The 23,034-nt window shown below is 41.4% G+C and overlaps 1 protein-coding gene across 3 annotated transcripts in view; it reads right to left on the minus strand.

Annotated features, from left to right (window-relative positions):
• prkcz (protein kinase C, zeta) overlaps positions 1 to 23,034 on the minus strand; it is a 413,579-nt gene that overhangs the window by 136,015 nt on the left and 254,530 nt on the right. For all 3 annotated transcript variants that reach the window (XM_043676028.1, XM_043676026.1, XM_043676025.1), the window contains exons 10-11: positions 5,735 to 5,832; positions 4,845 to 4,931 (exon numbers count right to left, since the gene is read on the minus strand). In XM_043676028.1, coding sequence (XP_043531963.1) covers positions 4,845 to 4,931; positions 5,735 to 5,832 — 185 coding nt within the window. The remainder of the gene's footprint in view (positions 1 to 4,844; positions 4,932 to 5,734; positions 5,833 to 23,034) is intronic.

A 23,034-nucleotide genomic window follows, 5' to 3' on the forward strand; every position in this document is an offset into this window, starting at 1 on the left:
GGAGAAGGTTCACACTGTCAACCCTATCTAACCCCCTTATCATCTTGTACACCTCAATCAAGTCACCCGTAAACCTTCTTTTCTCTAGTGAAAACGGCCCCAAGTGCCTCAGTCTTTCCTCATACGATTTTCCTTCCATACCAGGCAACATCCTGGTAAACCTCCTCTGCACCCGTTCCAGTGCCTCCACATCTTTCCTATAGTATGGCGACCAAAACTGCACACAATATTCCAGATGCGGCCGCACCAGAGTCTTATACAACTGCATCATGACCTCCGGACTCCGGAACTCAATTCCTCTACCGATAAAAGCCAGTACGCCATATGCCTTCCTCACCGCACTATTTACTTGGGTGGCAACTTTCAGAGATCTGTGTACATGGACACCAAGATCCCTCTGCTCTTCCACACTACCAAGTATCCGACCATTAGCCCAGTACCCCATCTTTTTGTTATTTTTCCCAAAGTGAATCACCTCACACTTAGCTACATTGTATTCCATTTGCCACCTTTCTGCCCAGCTCTGCAGCTTCTCTATATCTTGCTGTAACCTGCCACATCCTTCCTCACTGTCAATAACTCCTCCGACTTTCGTATCATCCGCAAACTTGCTCACCCAATCTTCTAACCCCTCTTCCAGGTCATTTATAAAAATGACAAACAGCAATGGTCCCAAAACAGATCCTTGCGGAACACCGCTAGTGACGGCACTCCATGAAGAAACTTTGCCATCAACTACTACCCTCTGTCTTCTTCCATCCAGCTAATTCCTAATCCAAACCTCCAACTCACCCTCAGTGCCATATCTCCGTATTTTCTGCAGTAGCCTACCATGGTGAACCTTATCAAACTCCTTACTAAAATCCATATATACCACATCTACCGCTTTCCGCTCATCAACCTCCTTCGTCACCTTTTCAAAGAATTCAATAAGGTTTGTGAGGCACGACTTGCCCTTCACAAAACCTTGCTGACTATCCTTGATCACATTATTCCTATCCAGATGTTCATAAATCCTATCCCTTACAATTCTCTAAGACTTTGCCCACAACAGAAGTGAGACTCACCGGCCTATAGTTACTAGGGTTATCCCTACTCCCCTTTTTGAACAAGGGAACCACATTTGCTATCCTCCAGTCTTCTGGGACTACTCCTGTAGACAAAGAGGACATAAAAATCAAGGCCAATGGCTCTGCAATCTCCTCCCTTGCTTCCCAGAGAATCCTAGGATAAATGCCATCAGGCCCAGGGGACTTATCTATTTTCACCTTTTCCAGGATTTCCAACACCTCTTCTCTACATACCTCAAAGCCATCCATTCTACTTATTTGTGCCTCAGTATTCTCATCGACAACAATGCCCTGTTCCTGAGTGAATACTGAAGTAAAGTATTCATTCAGTGTCTCCCCAATCTCTTCCGCCTCCACACGCAACTTCCCACTACTATCCTTGACTGGACCCTTTCCTACCCTAGTCATTCTTTTATTCCTAACATACCTATAGAAAGCCTTAGTGTTTTCCCTAATCCTATCTACTAAGGACCTTTCATGTCCCCTCCTTGCTGCTTTTAGCTCTCTCTTCAGGTCCTTCCTGGCTACCCTATAACTCTCAATCGCCCCAATTGAACCTTCATGTCTCATCTTGAGATAGGCCGCCCTCTTCCATTTAACAAGGGATTCCAATTCCTTATTAAACCACGGCTCCCTCGCACGACCCTTTCCTCCCTGCCTGACAGGTACATAATTATCAAGGACACTCAATAGTTGCCCCTTGAACAAGTTCCACATATCATTTACACTCTTGCCTTGGAGTCTACTTTTCCAAGCCACACATCCTAAGTCATGCCTCACCGCATCATAATTTCCCTTACCCCAGCTATAATTCTTGCCCTGTAGTACACACTTATCCCTCTCCATCACGAGAGTAAAAATCACCGAATTATGGTCACTATCCCCAAATTGCTCACCTACCTCTAATTCTAACACCTGGCCTGGTTCGTTACCCAGAACCAAATCCAGTATGGCGTCACCTCTTGTTGGCCTGTCTACATATTGTGTCAGGAAACTCTCCTGCACACATTGGACAAACACCGACCCATCTAACGAACTTGAGCTATAGCTTTCCCAATCAATATCAGGAAAGTTAAAGTCCCCCATAACAACCACCCTATTACTTTCACTCTTCTCCTGAATCATCCTTTCTTCTACGTCTCTTGGACTATTAGGAGACCTGTAGAAAACTCCTAACAGGGTGACCTCACTTTTCCTATTCCTAACCTCAGCCTAAACTACCTCAGATGTCGAGTCTTCATCCATCGTCCTTTCCACCGCAGTAATACTATCTTTGACAGCAATGCCACACCTCCCCCTCTTTTATCCCCACCTGACCCTACTAAAACATTTAAGCCCTGGAACCTGCAACAGCCAATCCTGTCCCTGTTCTACCCATGTCTCCGTAATAGTCACAACATCGAAATCCCAGGTACCAACCTACGCTGCAAGTTCACCTACCTTATTTCGTATACTTCTTGCATTGAAGTATACACACTTCAAGACACTTTCCTCTTTACAGGCACCCTTCTTTGAGATTGATGCCATGTTCCTAACCTCCCTACACTCCAGATCCTGCACCCTAAAGCTACAGTCTAGGTTCCCATGCCCCTGCAGAGTTAGTTTAAATCCCCCCCAAGAGCACTAGCAAACCTTCCCCCAAGGATACTGGTGCCCCTCAGGTTCAGGTGTAGACCATCCTGTTTATAGAGGTCCCACCTTTCGCAGAAAGAACCCCAGTTATCCAGATACCGGAATCCCTCCCTCCTGCACCATCCCTGTAGCCACGCATTTAACTGTTCTCTCTCCCTATTCCTCGACTCTCTATCACGTTGCACGGGTAACAAACCAGAGACAACAACTCTGTTTGTTCTAACTCTGAGCTTCCAGACTAGCTCCCTGAAAGCCTGCCTAACATCCTCAGCCCTCCTCCTACCTATGTCGTTGGTGCCAATGTGGACCACGACTTCGGGCTGCTCCCCCTCCCCCTTAAGGACCCGGAAAACACGATCAGAGACGTCACGTACCCTTGCACCTGGGAGGCAACATACTAAACTTTTTGTTTCCTGTCTGCCAATCAGATTTTCTCTCCATTTCGGTATATTATCCCAGTCCCATGTGCTTTAACTAATCTAATCTCTTACGTGGAATGTTGTCAAAAGCTTGCTGAAAATTCAGATAAACTACTTTCATTAGTTCCCCATCATCAACTCTACGAGTTACACCCTCAAAGAATTCCAGTAGATTTCTCAAGCATGGTGACCCTTTCGTAAATGCATGTTGACTGTCTGATCCTGCTGATGTTTTCCAAAGTGCTCTGCTATTAAATCTTTTACAATGGACTCAAGCATTTTCTACCCTACTGACACCAGGCTGACTGATCTATAAATTCCCAGTTTTCCCTCTGCCTCTCTATTTAAATAGAGAGGTTACATTAGTCACTCTGCAATCTGTAGAAACTGTTTCAGAGTTTACAGAATCTTGGAAGAATACCACAAATGAATCCATCGCTTTCCGGGCCACTTTAAATACTCTGGGACATAGTTTATCAAGCTGAGAATTTCTCAGCCTGCAATCACATCAATTTCTCCAACCTACTAACCCTACTAACACTGATTTCCTTCAGTTTCTCCTTCTCATTAAACCATGATAGATGGTTCTTGGTTTAAGTTAGGACAAAGGTAGCTTTTGAATTAAATGCCTTGGTTTATGTAGAGAGTCAGGTGTCTTGTCTGCCATCTGGAGATTCAGAGACAAACTCACACTGTCTCCTTTTGGGAAGCTACACTGAATCACACATCAATCAAACAGTGATAAGGCCTGCAGCATGCTTCCCCTAGAATCAAGTTCCTGGGGCAGAAGTCCCATTTAACATGAGGTGTTGCTCAGAGGCTGGCAGCCATTGCACTCAATAGCACTACTGAGGAGGTTTGGCTGCTGTCAGAAGAACACCCCCAGAGTCCAAAGATTTCAAATTGGAAGCAAGGGTGGGGGTCAATCTCATTGGTCACAATCTCTCATCAGGCAGAGCACCTTTCTAATGTGCAGACCCTTGATCAGACATGGAATGCCTCTGATCAAAAGAAACCCTCTCCATCACCCTTTGAGTGACGTAACTCACAAATGGGAAGTGGTGATAAAGCACTAATGTTACTACCCTAATAGTCCAGAAGCCCAGGTTAAAGTTCTACAAACATGGGTTCTAATCCTACCATGGCAGATGGTTAAATTTGAATCCAATAAAAATCTGGAATATAAATCTCGCCAATGCACTATATAACTACTGTCAGCTGTTGTTAAAACCCATTCAGTTGACTTTAGGGAAAGAAAGCTGCCACCTGGTCTGGCCTACATGTGATTGTGGACCTACAACAATGTGGTTGACTCTTAACTGCCTACCAATTAAGGATGGACAAAACATACTGGCCAAGCCACATCCTGTGAACAAACATGAATAGTTATTTGGCATGCCACATTGTGACAGGCCTCCCCCCGTAGCTTGATTAATTCTAGCGGCAGCGGGATGAGGCCTTTCAGAGGTCAATGATTGGCTATAAAAAAGCTTCAAACTCACTACCAGCAACGCCAGAAAATTCTGCCCAGCATCCTTTCTATAGATAACTAAAAGATGCCAACCTCCTCGTTCTGCCTATACGCATTCCAAAAGCAATTCACTCTGGCAGCACTCACTATCTTTGCTCTCATTCACCTGAGTATTGTTGATCTAGTAAATTTGTACTATAATGTTTTCATTAATTATTTGACCACATGAGAGGACGCAAAAGATTTTGGTACCTGGCATGTTCTTCAGGAAGCTTTCTTTGCCGTTGCATATGAAACATAAGGTCACCTCCATTGACATATTCTATAACCAGAAACAACCTGAAACATGTCACAGAAAATAAGATTCACTAAATAATCAATCCCAGCACCAATGCTCATTTGTCTGATATACATTGCATGATTGTCTTTGTAGAAATACAAAAGACAACTTTTAACAATTCATTCATAGGTGCTATTGAAAATTACCAATTGTCCTTGAGGTGGTGGTGGATGGCTATCTTTTTGCACGACTGCAGTCCAACTCTAAACACGCACAAGAATTCATTAGGACAACATGAATGAATGCCAGTGACAACAGCAATGGCCATTAGTGCATGTGGTCCTCATGTGCTTGCTGCTTGGCAACTGCATCCATGGTTTCCAAACACAACAGCTGTCTCATTTGGATTAAGCCAAAGCTTCACAAAAAATGGCAAGGATATGTCACTTCCTGCTCTCCTTCCAAATTATTAGCCTTTCTCTCCATTTTATTTTCCTTGCTGTCATGCTGCTATCCTTCAGTGAGTAGATTGCGCAGTTTGAGTTGCAGCAGACCAGATCCTTTCAAGTGTCAAAGCACTATGGTTTCTTGTCACATTAGAGTGCAACAGCAATGTATTTTAAATTTGATGAAATTCAACTGATTAAGGCAAATAAATTAGCATAGTGGATGTCAAGAGGGCTTTAAACTGCAAGCCCCTGAATTTAAAATAGGGCTAAAATCTCATCTCATACAAGCTCTATCCAGGGTTCTTAGCTAATAGTTTGATCTTTTCAGATTAATTAGTTACAAGCAGAATAGCCGGATGAAACAAAGCGGAAAAAAGAAAATACCTCGAGTTTTATTTACAACCGTTTCTTACCTGCTTTCTGTTTGGAAACATGAGTGAAGACCAACCAGAAATGGATTACTGGAGGCCTGCTCAAACACATGCTTTTCTGTCTGCACCCAATCGATATCCTGTAAAAGGAAAAACAATTACATAATATAAGGCACAGGTCACAAACCATAAGGTATAAATCTAAAACAAATATTAATTGGATTGGAAGTGAGCTTTTCATGAAAATCCTCCATCACACTCTCTCCCATTTAAATTCTACATTAATTCTGGCTGAAAGCAGAAGATCCCACCTCATGTGTAAGGGCTCTTATTGCAAAGTGACTGTGTCACTATCACTGGACATAAAGGCACAAGTACAAGTGCCATCTGCGTATCATAACAGATTTGAACAGACTGATTAAAATACTCACTCCAATGCTCCCGTTCCTTTGTGTGGGAGCTTTGTGCCAAGCATAGCTATTTTTATTTTGTTTTTTTTTGCTTTTCTTTTTTTTTGGTGTTGCTTTGCACAGTGTTAGGGTTTGTTTTGTATTATAGGGTAGGTTAATAGTTAGTAGACAGTAGTTGTACTGTAATTTGCGTTTTTTTTTCTTTTATTATACTGCTATTTGTTATTGGTTGTATTTTTCAATAATTTTATATGTTTGTAAAGTTAAAAAAATTTGCTAATAAATATATTTACAAAAAAAAAACTCACTCACTAGGCTCTCCTTTTTCTTAAGCAATATATAAACCATGGCGATGAAAATCTCAATATAGGGTTGCCCCAGTGAATATTTTTCCTAAGTAGAAGGTTTAATGCACAATGTAATTATTATATAAAACAGAAACAGGGCATTCAGTACAACAAATCCATGCTGACATGTGGGCTCTGTTTAAACCTTCTTCCATATCTGATTCGAACAGAATAATCCTCTGTCCTCTTCTCCTTTGTGTGCTCATCTGTTTAATACAACAATGTCCATAGGGTTAAGTGGAGCTGAGTCCACAACAGCATCAGCCATGGTCTTACTGAATGGCCGAGCAGGCTGGATGGCCAGATGGTCTACTCCTGCTCCTATTTCTTATGTTCTTGTATGTTGAATTAGGATGCTAAAGGCTCTTAGACATTTACGAGGGCTTCATTTAACCTACTTCTTTATTTATAAAAAAAAGCTGATGTTTATTTATTTGAAGAACCCAACACCAAATGGCCCAATCACAAGAACTTTGTTCTTTTGTTTTAAAGTCAACATGCTTGAACTCGTTCTGACACACCCCGGCAGGTAGGACTTGAATTAGGGCCTTCTGATTCAAAGATGGGGACATTACATTGCACCACAAGTCCCCAAGAACTCAGCTCTTTTTTTTAAAAAAAAAGTCCAGCAGCAATTTAACAATTTTCAAATTAACCAAAGAAACAACGCTATCCACCAGGGCAAAGAAATGAGGTTTCTTAAAAAAACATCTGTTCAAATGTATTATGATACACATCTGAGGTAGGTGGGACTGCTCCTGGTTCAGAGTTAGGGACATAACGCCACAAGCTCCTCAATGAACTCAGTTTTTTTTTTCATTTTTGAAACTCACCATCAATTTGACTAGGTTACACAAAGAATTCAGCTCTTTACTTTTGAAGACCCATCACCAAATCACCCACTCTAACCAGTTAGAAAAATAAATCACAAGCATTGGCCATCAGAGGCTGGGGAACAATAACAAGAAAGAAAGAAGAGTAAGAACTTTTCAAAATAAGCCAAGAGCAAATCATCCAGTTAAATTGTACTAAAAGAACGAATTCAAGAACTCAGCTTTTTATTTTAATTATAGAGACAAAAAAAACTGCAAATGCTGGAATCCAAAGTAGAGAGGCAGAAGGCCTAAAGAACACAACAAGCCAGGCAGCATCATGAGTTAGAAAAGTTGACGTCTTGGGTGTAACCTTTCTTCAGGACTGGGGGTGGGGGTAAGGGGAACTGTAGATAAAGTGGGTGGTGGGGGCAGGGTGGTAAAGTGGGGATAGGTGAAGACAAGTAGAGGGTACAGCCTGGTTGGTCAATGGGAGAAATGAATCTGGATGGTGGCAGGGAGAAAGGGGGCTGGGAAAAGAGTTGGAGATGGGAAGGGAGGTATTTGAAATTGGAGAACTCAAATGTTGAGTTCTCTCGGCTGTAGACTGCTCAGGTGGAAGAGGAGGTGTTGTTCATCCAATTTGCGCTTTATTTCATTATGGCAATGGAGGAGGCTAAGGATGTTCATGTAGGAAAGGGGATGGGAAGGGGAACTAAAATGGATGGTGACTGGGAGGTCTGGTTGGCCACTGCCTGCCCAGCTAAGATGCTTGGTGAACCATTCCCTAAGTTTATATGTTTGATCTCCCAATGTTGAGGAGATCACATTGGGAGCACCTGATGCAGTAAACTGGAAGAGAGGCAGGTAAACCTCTGGCTCACCCAGAAGGACTGTTTCGGGCCCTGGATGGAGGGGAGGGGATGTGTATCGGCAGGTCTTGCATCTTTTCCAGTTGTAGAGTAAGGTACCTTGGGGGCCAGTGGGGAGAGTGGCACAAAGCAAGTACTGTTGAAGGGAATGGTCCTTGCGGAAGGCAAAGAAGGGTGGGGAAGGGAAGATGTTCTTGGTGGCTGGGTCAAGTTGGAGTTGGCTGAAGTGTTTAAGGATGATGCATTGGCTGCAGAGACTGGTGGGATGGTAGGTGAGGACAAGGGGAACTATGTCTTTATTGCATTTGGAGGAGGGAGGTTTAGAGTAGTGGAACAGGGAGTGGAGGTGGTGTGGTAGAGGGCTGTCTGGAATTGTTCAAAATAGGTGGATGCCTGGAATGCTTGGGACTGGAATGTCTCCTCATCTGAGCAGTTGTGGCAGAGGTGGAGGAATGGATACTGGTTGGGAGGAAGTGTAGTCCAGGTAGTTATGGGAGTCTGTGTGTTTGTAGTAAACATCCTTTTGGAGACTGTCGCCGGAGATGGAAATGGAGTGGCCAAGAAAGGTGAGGGTGATGTCCGAGATGGAGCAAGTGAACTTGAGGGTAGGATGGAATTTGTGGGTGATATCAATGAATTGCTCCAGTTCAGCCTGAGTGCAGGATGCTGCACCGATGCAGTCATCAATCTAACGGCGAAAGAGTTAGGGTACAGTGGCTATCTGGTGTTTCTTCAGTATTGCTGTAAAAAGGTTTTCTAGCTGTGGTGACACATGTTGGTAGGTTTCCGTATCTGCAAAGAGCGTGTTTGCTTTTTCAACGTAGTGTTCTGTTCAGGATGACTGTATTACAGCGTCATTGAAGAAACTCCACAAGACAGGTGAAGTTAACAAGATATGCCTTCAAAAAAATGTCACGGTAGAACAAAAAGCCAATGGACAGCTGCAGACCAATGTCTACAGGAAAGTGACACACACAGGTCAGATATTCAATTAGAGGAGCAAATCATCTCAACAACCACAAACGGAGCTGCATCAGGACATTATTTAAATGAGCCACAACACACCACAACACCCAGGAACTACAAGATGCCGAAGAACACCTATACAACGTATTCAAGAACAACGGGTACTCGGATAAGCACAGTCTGCCCATTCTTACACAATAATCCTAAATAAGAAGACTCATCATGCCCAGAGACTCTAGCCACAGTACTGTACATTAAAACCATCTCAGAGAGGACGACTAGAATATTCCAGCCCCTTGACATCATGGTAGCCCACAAACCAACCAACACACAAACAACTCTTGATGAATCTAAAAGACCTTGTACCAACATACAAAATATCAACAAACAAACATTACATCAGACAGACAGGAATCTAGCCACGCCACCAGGACACACAAGCACCAACTCACCACCAAAAGACACAACCAACTATCACTACTATCCTTACACACAGACAATGAGGGCACAAGTCGACTGGGACAAAACATCCATCCTGGGACAGGCTAAACAAAGACACGTATGGGAATTCCTAGGAGGTCTGCATTCAAACCAGAACTCCAAACACATCCATTTGGACCCCATTTACCAAACACTCAGAAAGAGAACCTGAAGTGATATCACCCACCACACAAATAGAAAGTGGGACAGGACACCAGTGCTTCCATGGAGACTCACTGATGATGTTACCTAGCATGGTGATGAAACGTCTGAGAATAAACCTTCCAGCTCAGAGAACAAACTTACACCCTGAGCCCTTTTATCTTTTGTTCAGAAATATTGTCACACATCTCTGGATCTTTTTTTTTAGGAACTATAACCATGATCAAATCACTTGTGTTACTAATTGAAAGAACATGAGCACTACCCAAAGGGACAGTGGAACAATAACAATAATAAGGGAGGCCATGAAATTAAAACAGATTGGATGGGGAAATATTCCAAGGCGCCGCACCGAGGAGCGTAGGGAAAGATTTTAAATTAACATGGAATTGGAGGGGGAAGATAACCCAGTTTTTAAAAATCAACCTGATCACATGTGTTAGAACACACTTCTTGAATAGGTGGGACTTAAACCCAGACCTTTTGGCCCAGAGGTAGTGACACCACCATTATGTCACAGGAACCCCCAGGACAGTTCTCATAGATATGTTTAATCAGCCTGTTCAAACATATCATGCCACATATCATACATGGACCGAGAGTGATAAAAGGATATGGTGGGGAAAAACAGCATTGAATTCACTGATCATAATTAATAACAAAGGAGGCTCAAAGGGCTGAATGGCTTACTCCTATTTTGTGTTTCTACTTCTGAAGCAGATGGGACTTGAACCTAAGTCTCCAAGCTCAGAGGTGCAATCACTCACACTGAACCACAGAAGACCTCAGAACCTAGCTCTTGATACTTTCGAAGCAAACTGTTCAGAGGTATAATTACACGTTTCTGGAACAGATTTCCTTTTACTAAAACCACCAAGTCTTACCAACCTGAAGAATAATTATCAAGCATTGGCTGCCATGAACATACAACAATAACAAAAACAGAGTGGTGGGGGATAAAGGGAGGAGTTTAAATTAAAATAGAGTTGGAAGTAACACACTCCAACCCCAACAGTCAGAACTCAGCTTTTTTTTTGGTATTTTCTAATCAACCTATTCAGAAATGTTATTACATGCCTCTGGAACAAATGGGATTTGAACGTGGGCCTCCTAGTTCATAGGTAAGGATACTACCCACTGTACCACAAGAACCCTTAATTAGGGCTCAGCTCTTTTTTTTGCTATATCCAAATATGCTCTCACAACAACTGAATTCAGATCTCCTTTTATACATTTGGAAGAGTTATCACACAATGAATTATGTTTTTCCACCAAATCACCTGTGGTGCCAGAGAACTTAGCATATTTTTATAGTTTATAATCAATCTATTCTGAGAAGTAATTTTCAGACAGGTCGAGACACTTGCGCGACACCATAACAACCCCAGTTAGAACTCAGCTTTTTTTTTCTATGCCCGGATGTGTTCTCACAACAACTGAATGTCTTTCCCCATCACAAAATCACCTGTGACAATTTTCATCTATTAACCAGCACCATTAAATCGCCAGTGTTTTCCAACAGATTAAATTACGTGCAAAGCAGACTACCAAAGGTAAGGGAGAGGGCTAAATCAAAGTGGTGGTATGATGTACATGAACTCAGCTCTTGAACATAATTTCCAATGGGCATCATATGCTCTCACTTGACTCTGGACTGTTCTGCTTCAGGCCACTGGGACTCTTGGGGCACAGTGGTATACCCTTACCTCTAGGCCCAAGTACTATACTTAAATCCTTTTTGAAATCATATAATGTTTTGGCAGTGATTACTTTCCATGGCAGTCAATTCTGCAGGCTTCACAATTTTTCTGGATGAAGATACTACTCATCTTAGTTCTAATTTGTTTACCCCATATTCTACCTACCCAGACCCTGGTTCTGACTTCCCCCGTCACTGGTAACATCCTTTCTGCATCCACCGTTTCGTCAGGTTAGAATTTTATCGGTTCCGATGCAATCAGCTTCGTCTTCCTAATTCTTCTGAACTCCAACAAATACAATCCTGACCACTTAAACTTCTCTTCATCCATCAGTCCTGCCATTTCAGGAATCCGACTGGCACACCTTTGCACACTCCCTTTATAGCAACAGCATCAAATAGGGAGCCCAAAACTACACACAATATTCCATTTGTAGTCTCATGAAGACCCTATATAATTGCAGCAAGACATCCCTGCTTCTGAACTGAAATCCTCTTGCTATGAAGGCAAACATACTATTACCTTCTTGACTGTCTGCTGCAGTTGCATGTTTACCTTCAGTGACAGGGGAAACCCAAGTCTTGTTGCACATTTCCCCCTCTCAAATTGTAAGCATATAATAATCCACTTTCTTGTTTCTGCTCCCAAAGCAGATAACTTCACATTTATCTACATTATTCTGCATCTGCCATGCATTACCTCATTCACTTAGCTTGTCCAAACCACACGAAAGCATCTGTGTATCCTCCTCACAGATCACCCTCCCATCCAATTTTATGTCATCACCAAATCTGGAGATATTACATTTAGATTAGATTAGATTACTTACAGTGTGGAAACAGGCCCTTCGGCCCAACAAGTCCACACCGACCCACCGAAGCGAATCCACCCAGACCCATTCCCCTGCATTTACCCCTGCACCTAACACTACGGGCAATTTAGCGTAGCTAATTCACCTGACCTGCACATTTTTGGACTGTGGGAGGAAACCGGAGCACCCGGAGGAAATCCACGCAGACACGGGGAGAATGTGCAAACTCCACACAGTCAGTCGCCTGAATTGGGAATTGAACCCGGGTCTCTGGCGCTGTGAGGCCAGAGACCCTTATCTAAATCATTAATATATACATATAATGTGATTAGGTGGGGTTCTAGCACTGATCCCTGAGATACCCACCAGTCACTGCCTGCCATTTGGAAAAAGACATTCCTACTCTATTTCCTGCTGGCTAACTAGTTTTTCTAACCATTTTAATACACAAGCCCCAATGCCATGTGCTTCAGCTTGACACAAAAATCTTCATGTTGGATGTTGACAAGTGCTTTCTTAAAGTTCAAATAAACCACATCCTTCGCCTACCTCCCCCACCCCACCACTCCCCACCCCCCATGATTTTGCTTTTGTAAATCCATTTTGAATCTGTCTGATTCTGCCACTGTGTTTTTAATCGATTGAATATTTTATAATGGACTCTAGCATTTCCCCGGGGAGAAAGTGAGGTCTGCAGACGCTGGAGATCAAAGCTGAAACTTTATTGCTGGAACAGCACAGCAGGTCAGGCAGCATCTAGGGAAGGAGTGGAGGATCCGGAGGGAGGTCCGTTGCTGGAAGCATTTCCCCCCCCCCACTGCCGACATCAAGCTGACTGGTCTATAATTCCCTGTTTTCTCTCTGTCTCTTACTGAATAAAAGTGACCCAGCTTATTCATCATTTCCTGATAGCAAAAATACAAGAATGTACCTAACATCCTTGTAAATAATTTTGCATCTCTCTAGTATCTCTACATGCTTTTTATAATGAGGCAACCACAACCATACACAGGCTTTTGTGGAATCTATCTTAATTACATATGTTGCACCACCCTTGAATATCCTCTCTAATTTCTTCCAATAAATAAAGGAGGTTAGTGAATCAAAACTGTCTTTTGAAATTTATACTGGTCTTAATTATTACTTATTTTTTATAAAGTAATTTCTTTATTCTCCTTTGGTGAGGATTTCCATAATTTTTCTTACTGCCTATGTTAACCTAATCATTCATATAGAAAAGCAGAAAGTGGAGAAACTCAGCAGGTCAGGCAGCATATGTAGAAAAACAGAGTTAACATTGAATCCAATATAATTCTTCAGCAACTGATCATTCAACAACGTCAACAATTTCATCTTCCTTCTTAAATTGAGGTATAGAGTTAGCTCTCTGGCATTTTACTTTTGTCCCCAATGTATTATTAAATCTATTCCATACAGTCTTTTAATTTGCTCATACCAGGAGCTTAATCATCTTTATGTTGGTTAGCTTACTGGCTATTTCTCTTTTTTTTTCAAAAATAGTTGCATTATTTACAGTCTGATCTTAAAATGTCAGGTTCACATGATCTATCTCCTCACAAATACTACAAGTAAATAAATATTTGCTGTCACTTTGTGATTTTGACCCTGTAAATCCCATTGTGGCCCTCTTTGCATCCTGACTTCCTCTTATTATTTACTTTTTAATTTATGTCTATATGAAATTTCAAAACAGATGAGGTCTAGGATAATAAATTAAAAATCCTGTTCTTTCACTGTTCCTGTTATAGAGTTTTTAAACTTGTTACTGAAGAAACTGGGTAGAGTTGACTTTTATCCTGGTTAGCAGCAAGGTTGAAGCTAGTTGGGATATTCGGAACTTTAATTAAATCCTAAGACTTGCCACCTCTATGGGAATAGAGAGGTTTGATTTTGAACTGGGATTTGCCCAGTGGGATGCGACATCCCACACTTCTATATTGTTATGTCATTCTTTATAAACGAACTTCAACTCTGGAGTTCTAAACTTTCTCTAATTATGAATTAAAAATCTAAAATAGGTCCTTTCTATATCCCGCAGGATAAAGAACAAACAAAAATTTGGAGACAATTTTATTTTTGTGTTGGGACATTTTAAGAGTGCGAAAGGTTCAACAGAAATGCATGTGCTTTCTTAAATTGAATTGCAGTTATGAAACCCTTCATTACATTTCATTGATGCTTACTGTCATTACACAGGTAGAATAAAATTTATAACAATGAATTAAATATTAACGTCAATCTGTAACTGGAACATCCACACAAGACAAAACCCTAAAAGTTTCAAGTCAACATGATTCTACAATACAGTAACTGTCAGAGTCATATGGCAAGGAAACAGATCCTTTGGTCTAACCAGTCCATGTCAACCATAATCCCCAACTAAACTAGTCCCATCTGCTTGTGCTTGGCCCACATCCCCTAAATATTTCTTATTCACATACTTATCTAATTATCTTGTAAACATGTAACTGTACCTGCATCCACAACTTCCCATGGAACCACACTGTATATCAAAAAAAAATGCCCATGTCTTTTTTAAATCTTTCTCCTCTCACCTTAAAAATATGGCCCCTAGTCTTAAAATCCCCCACCCTTTGGGTAGGACACTTGCCATTCACCTTATTTATACCATTCATTGTTTTATAAGGTCACCCCCTCAACCTTCTATGTTCCAGTGAAAAACGTTCCAGCCTATCAAGCTTCTCCTTATAACTCAAAACCTTCATTCCTACCAACATCCTGGTATATCTCTTCTGAATCTAGTATGCCCCAGGAGTGTGTGGGAAGTTAGGGAAAAATATTGCAGGGCCCCTTTCAGAAATATTTGTATCATCTATAAAAACAATGGAGGTGCCAAACAACTGGAGAGTGGCTAATGTTGTGCCTTTGTTTAAGAAAGAATATAAGGCGAAGCCTGGGGACTACAAACCTGAGAGTCTGATTTCAGTGGTAGGTAAGTTATTGGAAGTGATCCTGAAAAGATAGGATTTATATACATTTGGAGAGGCAAGGAATGACTAGCGACAATCAGCATTATTTTGTGCAAGGGAAATAGCGCCTCCCAAACTTGAGTTTTTTTTAAAAAGTAACCAAGAAGATTGACGAGGGCAGAGTGGCAGATATTGTTTCTTTGGACTTTACTAAAGCCTTTGACAGGGTTATGTACGGTAGACGAATTAGCAAAGTTAGATCACATAGGATTCAGGGTGAGCTTGCCAAATGGACACAAAATTGGCTTCACGGCAGGAGACCAATGGTGGAAAGCTGTTTTTTAGACTGGAGGCCAGTGATGAATTGTGTTCCAAAGGGATCAGTGCTGGTTCCAATTTTGTTTGTCATTTACATAAATAATTTAAATGAGAATGTAAAAAGCATGGTGAAATAACTGCACAGCGGCCGGTATCCTCTCACCAACTCACCCTTTATTTACACGTGCACAGTACGCTGGTTGTGGCTAGCAACTCAATCAGTCCCTCAAGTGAGGAGATGTGGATTCCCCTATGTCTGTCTGTCAGCCAGGGCCCTGATTGGCCCAGGCTAACAAATCCCAATCAAGGATCTCAGTCAATAAGATCACCTGGTTCCAATCACAACATATGATTAGTAAGTTTGTGGATGACACCAAGATAGGGAGTATAGTAGACATTGAAGAAGGATATCTAAGATTACAAAGAGATCGTGATCAATTGGGTCAATGAGTTGAAGAGTGGCAGATGGAGTTTAATTTGGATAAATCCAGGTATTGCATGTTGGTAAAACTAACAAAAACAAGACTTCTACTATTAAAAGTAGGGCCTTGGGCAGTGTCGTAGAACAGAAAGACCTAGGAGTTCAGGGACATAATTCTTTGAAGTTTGTGTCACATATAGACAGAGTGGTTAAGGAGAGGTAGAGTATGCTTGTCTTCATTATGTACACCTTTGAATATAGGAGTTGGGGCATTATGCTTAGGTTATTGGTGATGCCTCTTCTCGAGTACTCTGTACAGTTCTGCTGCCCTGTCATAGGAAGGATATTATTAAGCTGCAGAGTGTTCAGAAGACATTTACCAGGATGTTGCCAGAAATAGAGGGTTTGAGTTATAAGAAGAGACTGAATAGGCTAGGATGTTTTTCACTGGTAGGAGGTTGAGACATGACCATAGAGAGATTTAGAAAACTAAAGAAGAATATAGATAAGGTGAATGGCAGGTGTCTTTTCCCTAGAGTGGGGGGTTTAAATGGCTGGGGACATTTTTTAAGGTGAGAAGAGAAAGATAAAAAAAAAAGACATGGGGCAATTCCACTTCCCCTCCCCTCCCCAGAGAGTGATTTGTATGTGGAATTAACTTCCAGAGGAAGTAGTGGATATGAGTAATTACAACATTTAAAAGACATGTAAATAATTTTCAACATGAATAAGAAATATATAGAGGAATATGGGCCAAGGACAGGTAGTGGGACTAGTTTAGAATTATGGTTGACATGGACTGGTTGGACTGAAGAATCTGTTTCCATGCTGTACGACTCTATGACTCTGACTATAGTGAAGCATATTTACCCTGATATTCATATGTACTTCACTTGCATTTAATGCTCTTCTTCTGCACTTCCACAATCAAAAAGCATTACTTTAAATCTGAAGATATGAACTTGTTGTACATGTAAAATAATTAATCAGAATCACTGGCTGACATCTCTCTAGCAACCCTCTTTATTGGTTCGCTTCTTTCTTGTTAAGCATTTGCACGCAAAATGATTCAACTTCTTGGAATCACAGCACTACTCTCCACACATTGGAAATTCTTAGCTTTCTTTTATTTAAAGTCCCCCACAATCTTTCTCACAGCATTGATTTTTCTGCAAATATTTCTTTCATTGTTCTAATTTCTTCTCACTTGTCCTGAATTGTATCTCAGCATAATGCAAAACCTCCTCTATTCTCCCATTAATATGCTCTAGTTGATTGAATACTTGCTCTTACAGCAAGGTATCATATACTTAAGATATTTCTATCTCTAATGAGATCATCTTTCAGTTGTTCAAACCCTCAAGACAGAGCCTAGATCCATTAGTGCAGTCATATACTAATCGATAATCTCATTCCCCTCTAGAGATCTGACACTGAACATATACTGTTCATAATTAACGCTAACATGGGTTCAAAAGTGTGTTTTCAAAGTTTTCAGAATCTGTCATGTGGTGTTACTACTTTTCAGTGAGAGATAAGTTGCAATACAGCATGTGCAACTCTTTCTCCAGTACTGATAAAATTAATTTGCTTTTTATTTAGTTCTGTTCAATTATTTAATTTTAATGTTTGTCAGGCTGTAAAAAAAATCTTGTTCTGACTTGTATAACTTTATATTTGCACAAGAGCAAAGAGAGGAAAACACAGCTATTTTGAAGAAGAAAAAAACCTGACAGACCTGGGAAGTGGAATTATAAAGAAACAAATCAATCCTACAAATTTGTCTTCACTAAAATTTACACTAAAATTTGGAGAGCTGCTCAACAAACTCAAATAAAATCCTGACAGTGTCATTTGCCCTAAACAAATTATTACAGCCATTGGCTCAGACTCTTGCATGGCACAGCAGCATATAACCAGAAGGGAGGGTAGCAATCCTAAACATTGCCTTTGTAACTAAGGCTCACTGTATCATGTCAAATACGGGCAATGAAAACCTACCACTCTCCCTCAGCTATTAACCAGTAACCCAGTTTTGAACACCACTTGGATAAAAACACTGAAGGAAATATGAACACAGAGTGCATGCTGGGTGAAGAACCCTCATATTTTATTCTGTCATGCATTATGGGCATTCCTATTTTGGCAGCCCAGCCCTAGTTGCCATTGAGAAGATGGTGGTGACTTGCCTTTTTGAACACTACAATCCATTTTGCACAGATAGATCCACAATGCTGTTTGCGTGGAATATCCAATATTCTAACCTAGTGACACAAGGAAAGGTGATGTATCCCGAAGTCAGGGTGGTGAGTGATTTGAAGGGGAACCCACAGGTGGTGGTGTGTCCATGTATCTGCTGACTTTGCACTTCCAGACGAGTATGGGTCAGAAGTGTGAAAGGGACTGTTGAAAGGAGACTAACTCAATTTCGGAATCATCTTGTGATGGCACACACTGCTGCTACTGAATATTGGTGGTGTAGGGAGTGAATGCTTGTGAATATGGTGCCAATTAAGCAGGATTGCTTTCTCATGGATGATATTAAGCTTCTAGAGTACTTGTGGAGCTGCAGTCATCCAAGAATAAATATTCCATCACACTTCTGGATGCGTCTTGCAGATGCTGGACAGGCTTTGGAAGGCCAGATCGTGACTGACTGCAGGATTCCTGGTCTCTGTCTACTCTTGGCGTCACATCATTTGAATGGCTAGTTCAGTCCAGTTTCTGGTGATGGCAAGCCACAGGAGGTTGATATTGGGTGACTCATTGACGGTAATGTCTTTAAGGGGGCGATGGTTAAATTCTCTCTTGTTGGAGATTATTGCCTGGCACTTGTGTGGTACAAATGTTACTTGCCACTTGTCAACCCAACCTTGGATGTTATCAAAGTCTTGTTCAATTTGCACATATACTTCTTAAATATCTGAGGAATCATATCTTTGGAAAGGCAAAGACTGATAAGTTCATAAGACAAAGGAGCAGAATTAGGCCATTTGGCCCATCGAGTCTGCACCACCATTCGATCATGGCTGATATGCTCCTCACCCCCATTTTCCTGCCATCTCTCTATATCCTTTCAACCCATTACCAACTAACAATCTGTCTAAATCTTCCTTTAATTTACTCATGGTCCCAGCATCCACTGTACTTTGGGGTAGCCAATTCCACAGATTAACAACCCTTTGGGGTTATCTTCGAGGAGAAAGTGAGGTCTGCAGATGCTGGAGATCAGAGCTGAAAATGTGTTGCTGGAAAAGCGCAGCAGGTCAGGCAGCATCCAAGGAACAGGAGAATCGACGTTTTGGGCATAAGCCCTTCTTCAGGAATGAGGAAAGTGTGTCCAGCAGGCTAAGAAGAAGGGCTTATGCCCGAAACGTCGATTCTCCTGTTCCTTGGATGCTACCTGACCTGCTGCGCTTTTCCAGCAACACATTTTCACCTTTGGGGTTATCCTCAACTCAGTCTTAGGATAAAAGGAAGCAAGTTTAAAACAATGACCTCTCATCCTAGAATGCCTCTCAAAAGGAAGCATCCACTCCACGTCTATTTACTCCACATCTTTTATCATCTTGAATACCTCAATTTGAACTCCCTTCATTTGCGAGTTTTGAGAAGATTTGAAAATAAACCTTGCAAGAACTGTAACAAACACTACGTTGGACAAACAGGCAGAAAACTAGCCACCAGGATACATGAACATCAACAAGCCATAAAAAGAAATGACCCACCCCCACTAGTATCTTTACATACAGATGAGGAAGGACACCATTTCAACTGGAACAACACATCCATCCTAGGACAAGTCAAACAGAGACACACACGAGAATTCCTACATGCATGGCATTCCAACCAGAACTCTATCAACATTTACCACTCCCTGAGAAAAAGGAAATGGCATCACCACAGGAAATGATGTCACCAACCCAAGGAAACCTAAACAACACAAATAAAAAGCAGGCCATACCACCAATGCTTCACCAGAGGCTCACTGATGATGTTAACTAGTATGGTGACGAAATATCTGAAAAAAAACTTTCCAGCTCAGCGAGCAAACTTACATCCAACCCCTCCCCTCATTCTTCTAAATTCCCAACAGTATAGGCCTAAACTGTTCAATCTCTCTTCTTAAAGCAAACCAGTCATCTCTGGGATCAATCTAGTGAACCACCTCTGAACTGCCTCCAATGCCACAACATCCTTCCTCACCAAACAGAGCACAATACTCCAGGTGCAGTTTCACCAATGCCTTGTACAGTTTAGGGACAGTCAACATGGTTGGTGTGTGTGGGGAATTCTGTCTCACTAACTTGATTGTGATTTTTTTAAAGTAAGTAACAAAGAAGGTTGATAAAAGTAGAGCAGTGGATGTTGTCTGTGTGGACTTCAGCAAGGCGTTCAACAAGGCTCCACATGGTAGACTGGTTAGCACAGTTAGATCACATGGAATCAAGGGACAGCTAGCCATTTGGGTACAAAATTAACGAAGGTAGGAGACAGAGGGTGGTGATGGTGGTTTGTTTTTCCACAGTGGAGGCCTGCGACCAGTGGTGTGACACAAGGATCAATGTTGGATCCACTGCTTTTTGTCATTTATATAAATGATTTGGATGTGAATACAGAAGGAATGGTTAGTAAGTCGGGAGTTGAGTAACCATGGCAGAACCCAAACTGAATGTCAGTGAGCAAGTTATTGCTTAGTGATGACACATTCCATCACTTTAATGATTGAAAATTGATTGAGGAGGAATTTGGTTTGGTTGGATTTGTCATGTTTTTTGTGCACAGGAGATACCTGAGCAATTTTTCACATTGTTTGGTCGATGTCATTTTTGTAGCTGTCCTTGGCTAGGAGGCTGGCATGTTGTGGAGTACAAGTCTTCATTACTATTGCTGGAATGTTGTCAGGGCCAAAGTCATGTTTCCAGTGATATTTTATGCTATCATGTGGAGTGAATCCATGTGGCTCAAGTCTGGCATCTGTGAAGCGAGGGATCTCTGGAGACAATTGAAATTGATCATTCTTTTGGCACTTCTGGCTGAAGATTGTTGCAAATGATTCAGCTTTATATATTACACTGAGCTTGTGGGCTCCATATTATTGAAGAACAAGATATTGTGGAGCTTATTCCTCCAATGAGTTCTTTTTAAGTTGGTGAGAAAGCCAAAAGGAGTGAGATAACTTTGGTGGCCTTGTTCACATTAATCTACCTGTTGCAGAGACAACTATGACTTAGTAACAGGAGTGACTAAAACCCTTTTGGAGATGGGAGTCAGAGGAAAACTTACATCTCAAACAAAGGAAGGTTCTGTGGCTGTTAAAGAGCAATGAGTTCAGGCCTGGAACATTTTGTATAAGTTCTTCAGGGTAGATCAGATCTTTGGCCCAATTGCATTGAACTGCTTCACTGATCTTTTTTTCATCACAAAGTCAGAAGTGGGAACATTCACTGACATTCAATGCTCTTTGTATATTGTAGCAATCTGTATCTACATGCAGCAAGACCTAAACAACAATGAGGGCAGTGTTGAGAAAAAGGGAGAAATATTCATGTCAATCAAGTTGCAAGCAATGACAATCACCCACAAGACTGAAGTTAATCCATCTTTTCTTGGGTTCAGTGGCATTTCTATGTCTGAATTATCTGAATCACTTACCATCAATATCATGGGGGACAGTTGTCGACTCAGAGCTGGACAAATCAAAATCGTAACAAAGGCAGGTCAGAAGCTGCTTTTTCTGCAGTGAACCACTTACCCCTGACTTCTGAAGCCTATTGGGAGAAAGTGATGACTGCAGATGCCCACCAATACAAAGGCACAATTGAGGAGTGAGAGAGAATGCTTTCCATTTGCTTGGATAAGTGCATCTCCAAAAACATTGAAGATGTTGGATATCATTTAGAACAAAACAGCGACTGATTGTTTAACTGGTGATAGTATGCTATCCACTCATTCCCACAAAATACACAGTAGTAAACTGTGTACCATCAACAAGGTGCACCATACCAAATCTCTAAGGAATCTTCAACAGCAACTTCAAAATCCAAGGTCTCTACCGTTGAAAGATAAGAGGTGCAGACATACGGGAAAATAATTACCTGCAGGTTCCTCTCCAATCCATACATCACCCTGACTTGAAACAATATTGCTGTTGACTCATTGTTACTGGGTCAAAACTTGCAGCTGCATTCTTAACAGCACAATGTATGTATCTAAACCATACTGTCTACGGTGATTCAAGAAATGGCTAAACAGCATCATCGAGGCCAACTAAGGATAAGCAACAAATACAGTCTTTTCCACTGATGTTCACACATAAAAAGTATTATCTCAAAAGAGACCAATAACCTCAAAAGAAATCTGAGGTCCCAATTATTAAAAGTAGTTGTTATGAAGGACTTTAACTTCCAACATTGACTGGGAATACTATAGTTCAAGTAGTTTCAATGTGCGCAGTAGGGTTTTCTGACAATATATAAGACAGGCCAATAAGAGGTAATGCCATATTGGATTTGGTACTGGGGAACGAACCCGGCTCGGTGACAGATTTGCAGGTAGGTAAGCACTTTGGCGATAGTGACCACAATTCTGTTAAGTTTACAATAGTGATAGGTAGGGATACGTAAACCACAGGGAAAGAGGTATAACTGGGTGAAAGGCAATTATGATGTGATTAGGCAAGCTTTAGGATGCATAGGTTGGGGAAGGAAACTGCAGGGGATGGACACACGAAATGTGGAGCTTATTCAAGAACAGCTACTTGCGGTCCTTGATAGGTATATACCTATCATGCAGGGAGGTAGTTGTTGAGAGATGGAACCATGGTTTACTAAAGACGTTGAAGCTCTTGTCAAGAGGAAGGCGGTGGCTTATGTGAGGATGAGACAAAGGCTCAATTAGGGGGCTTGAGATTTATAAGTTAGGCAAAAAAGATCTAAAGGGAGGGCTAAGAAGAGCCAAAAGGAGACATGAGAAATTGTTGGTGGATAGGATCAAGGAAAGCCCCAAGGCTTTCAATAGGTATATCAGGAATAAAAGAATGACGAGGGTAAGATTAGGGCCAAACAAAAGTACTAGTGGAAAGTTGTGTGG

Source organism: Chiloscyllium plagiosum, chromosome 34, assembly GCF_004010195.1.
Source record: "Chiloscyllium plagiosum isolate BGI_BamShark_2017 chromosome 34, ASM401019v2, whole genome shotgun sequence".
NCBI classification, from domain to species: Eukaryota; Metazoa; Chordata; class Chondrichthyes; order Orectolobiformes; family Hemiscylliidae; genus Chiloscyllium; species Chiloscyllium plagiosum.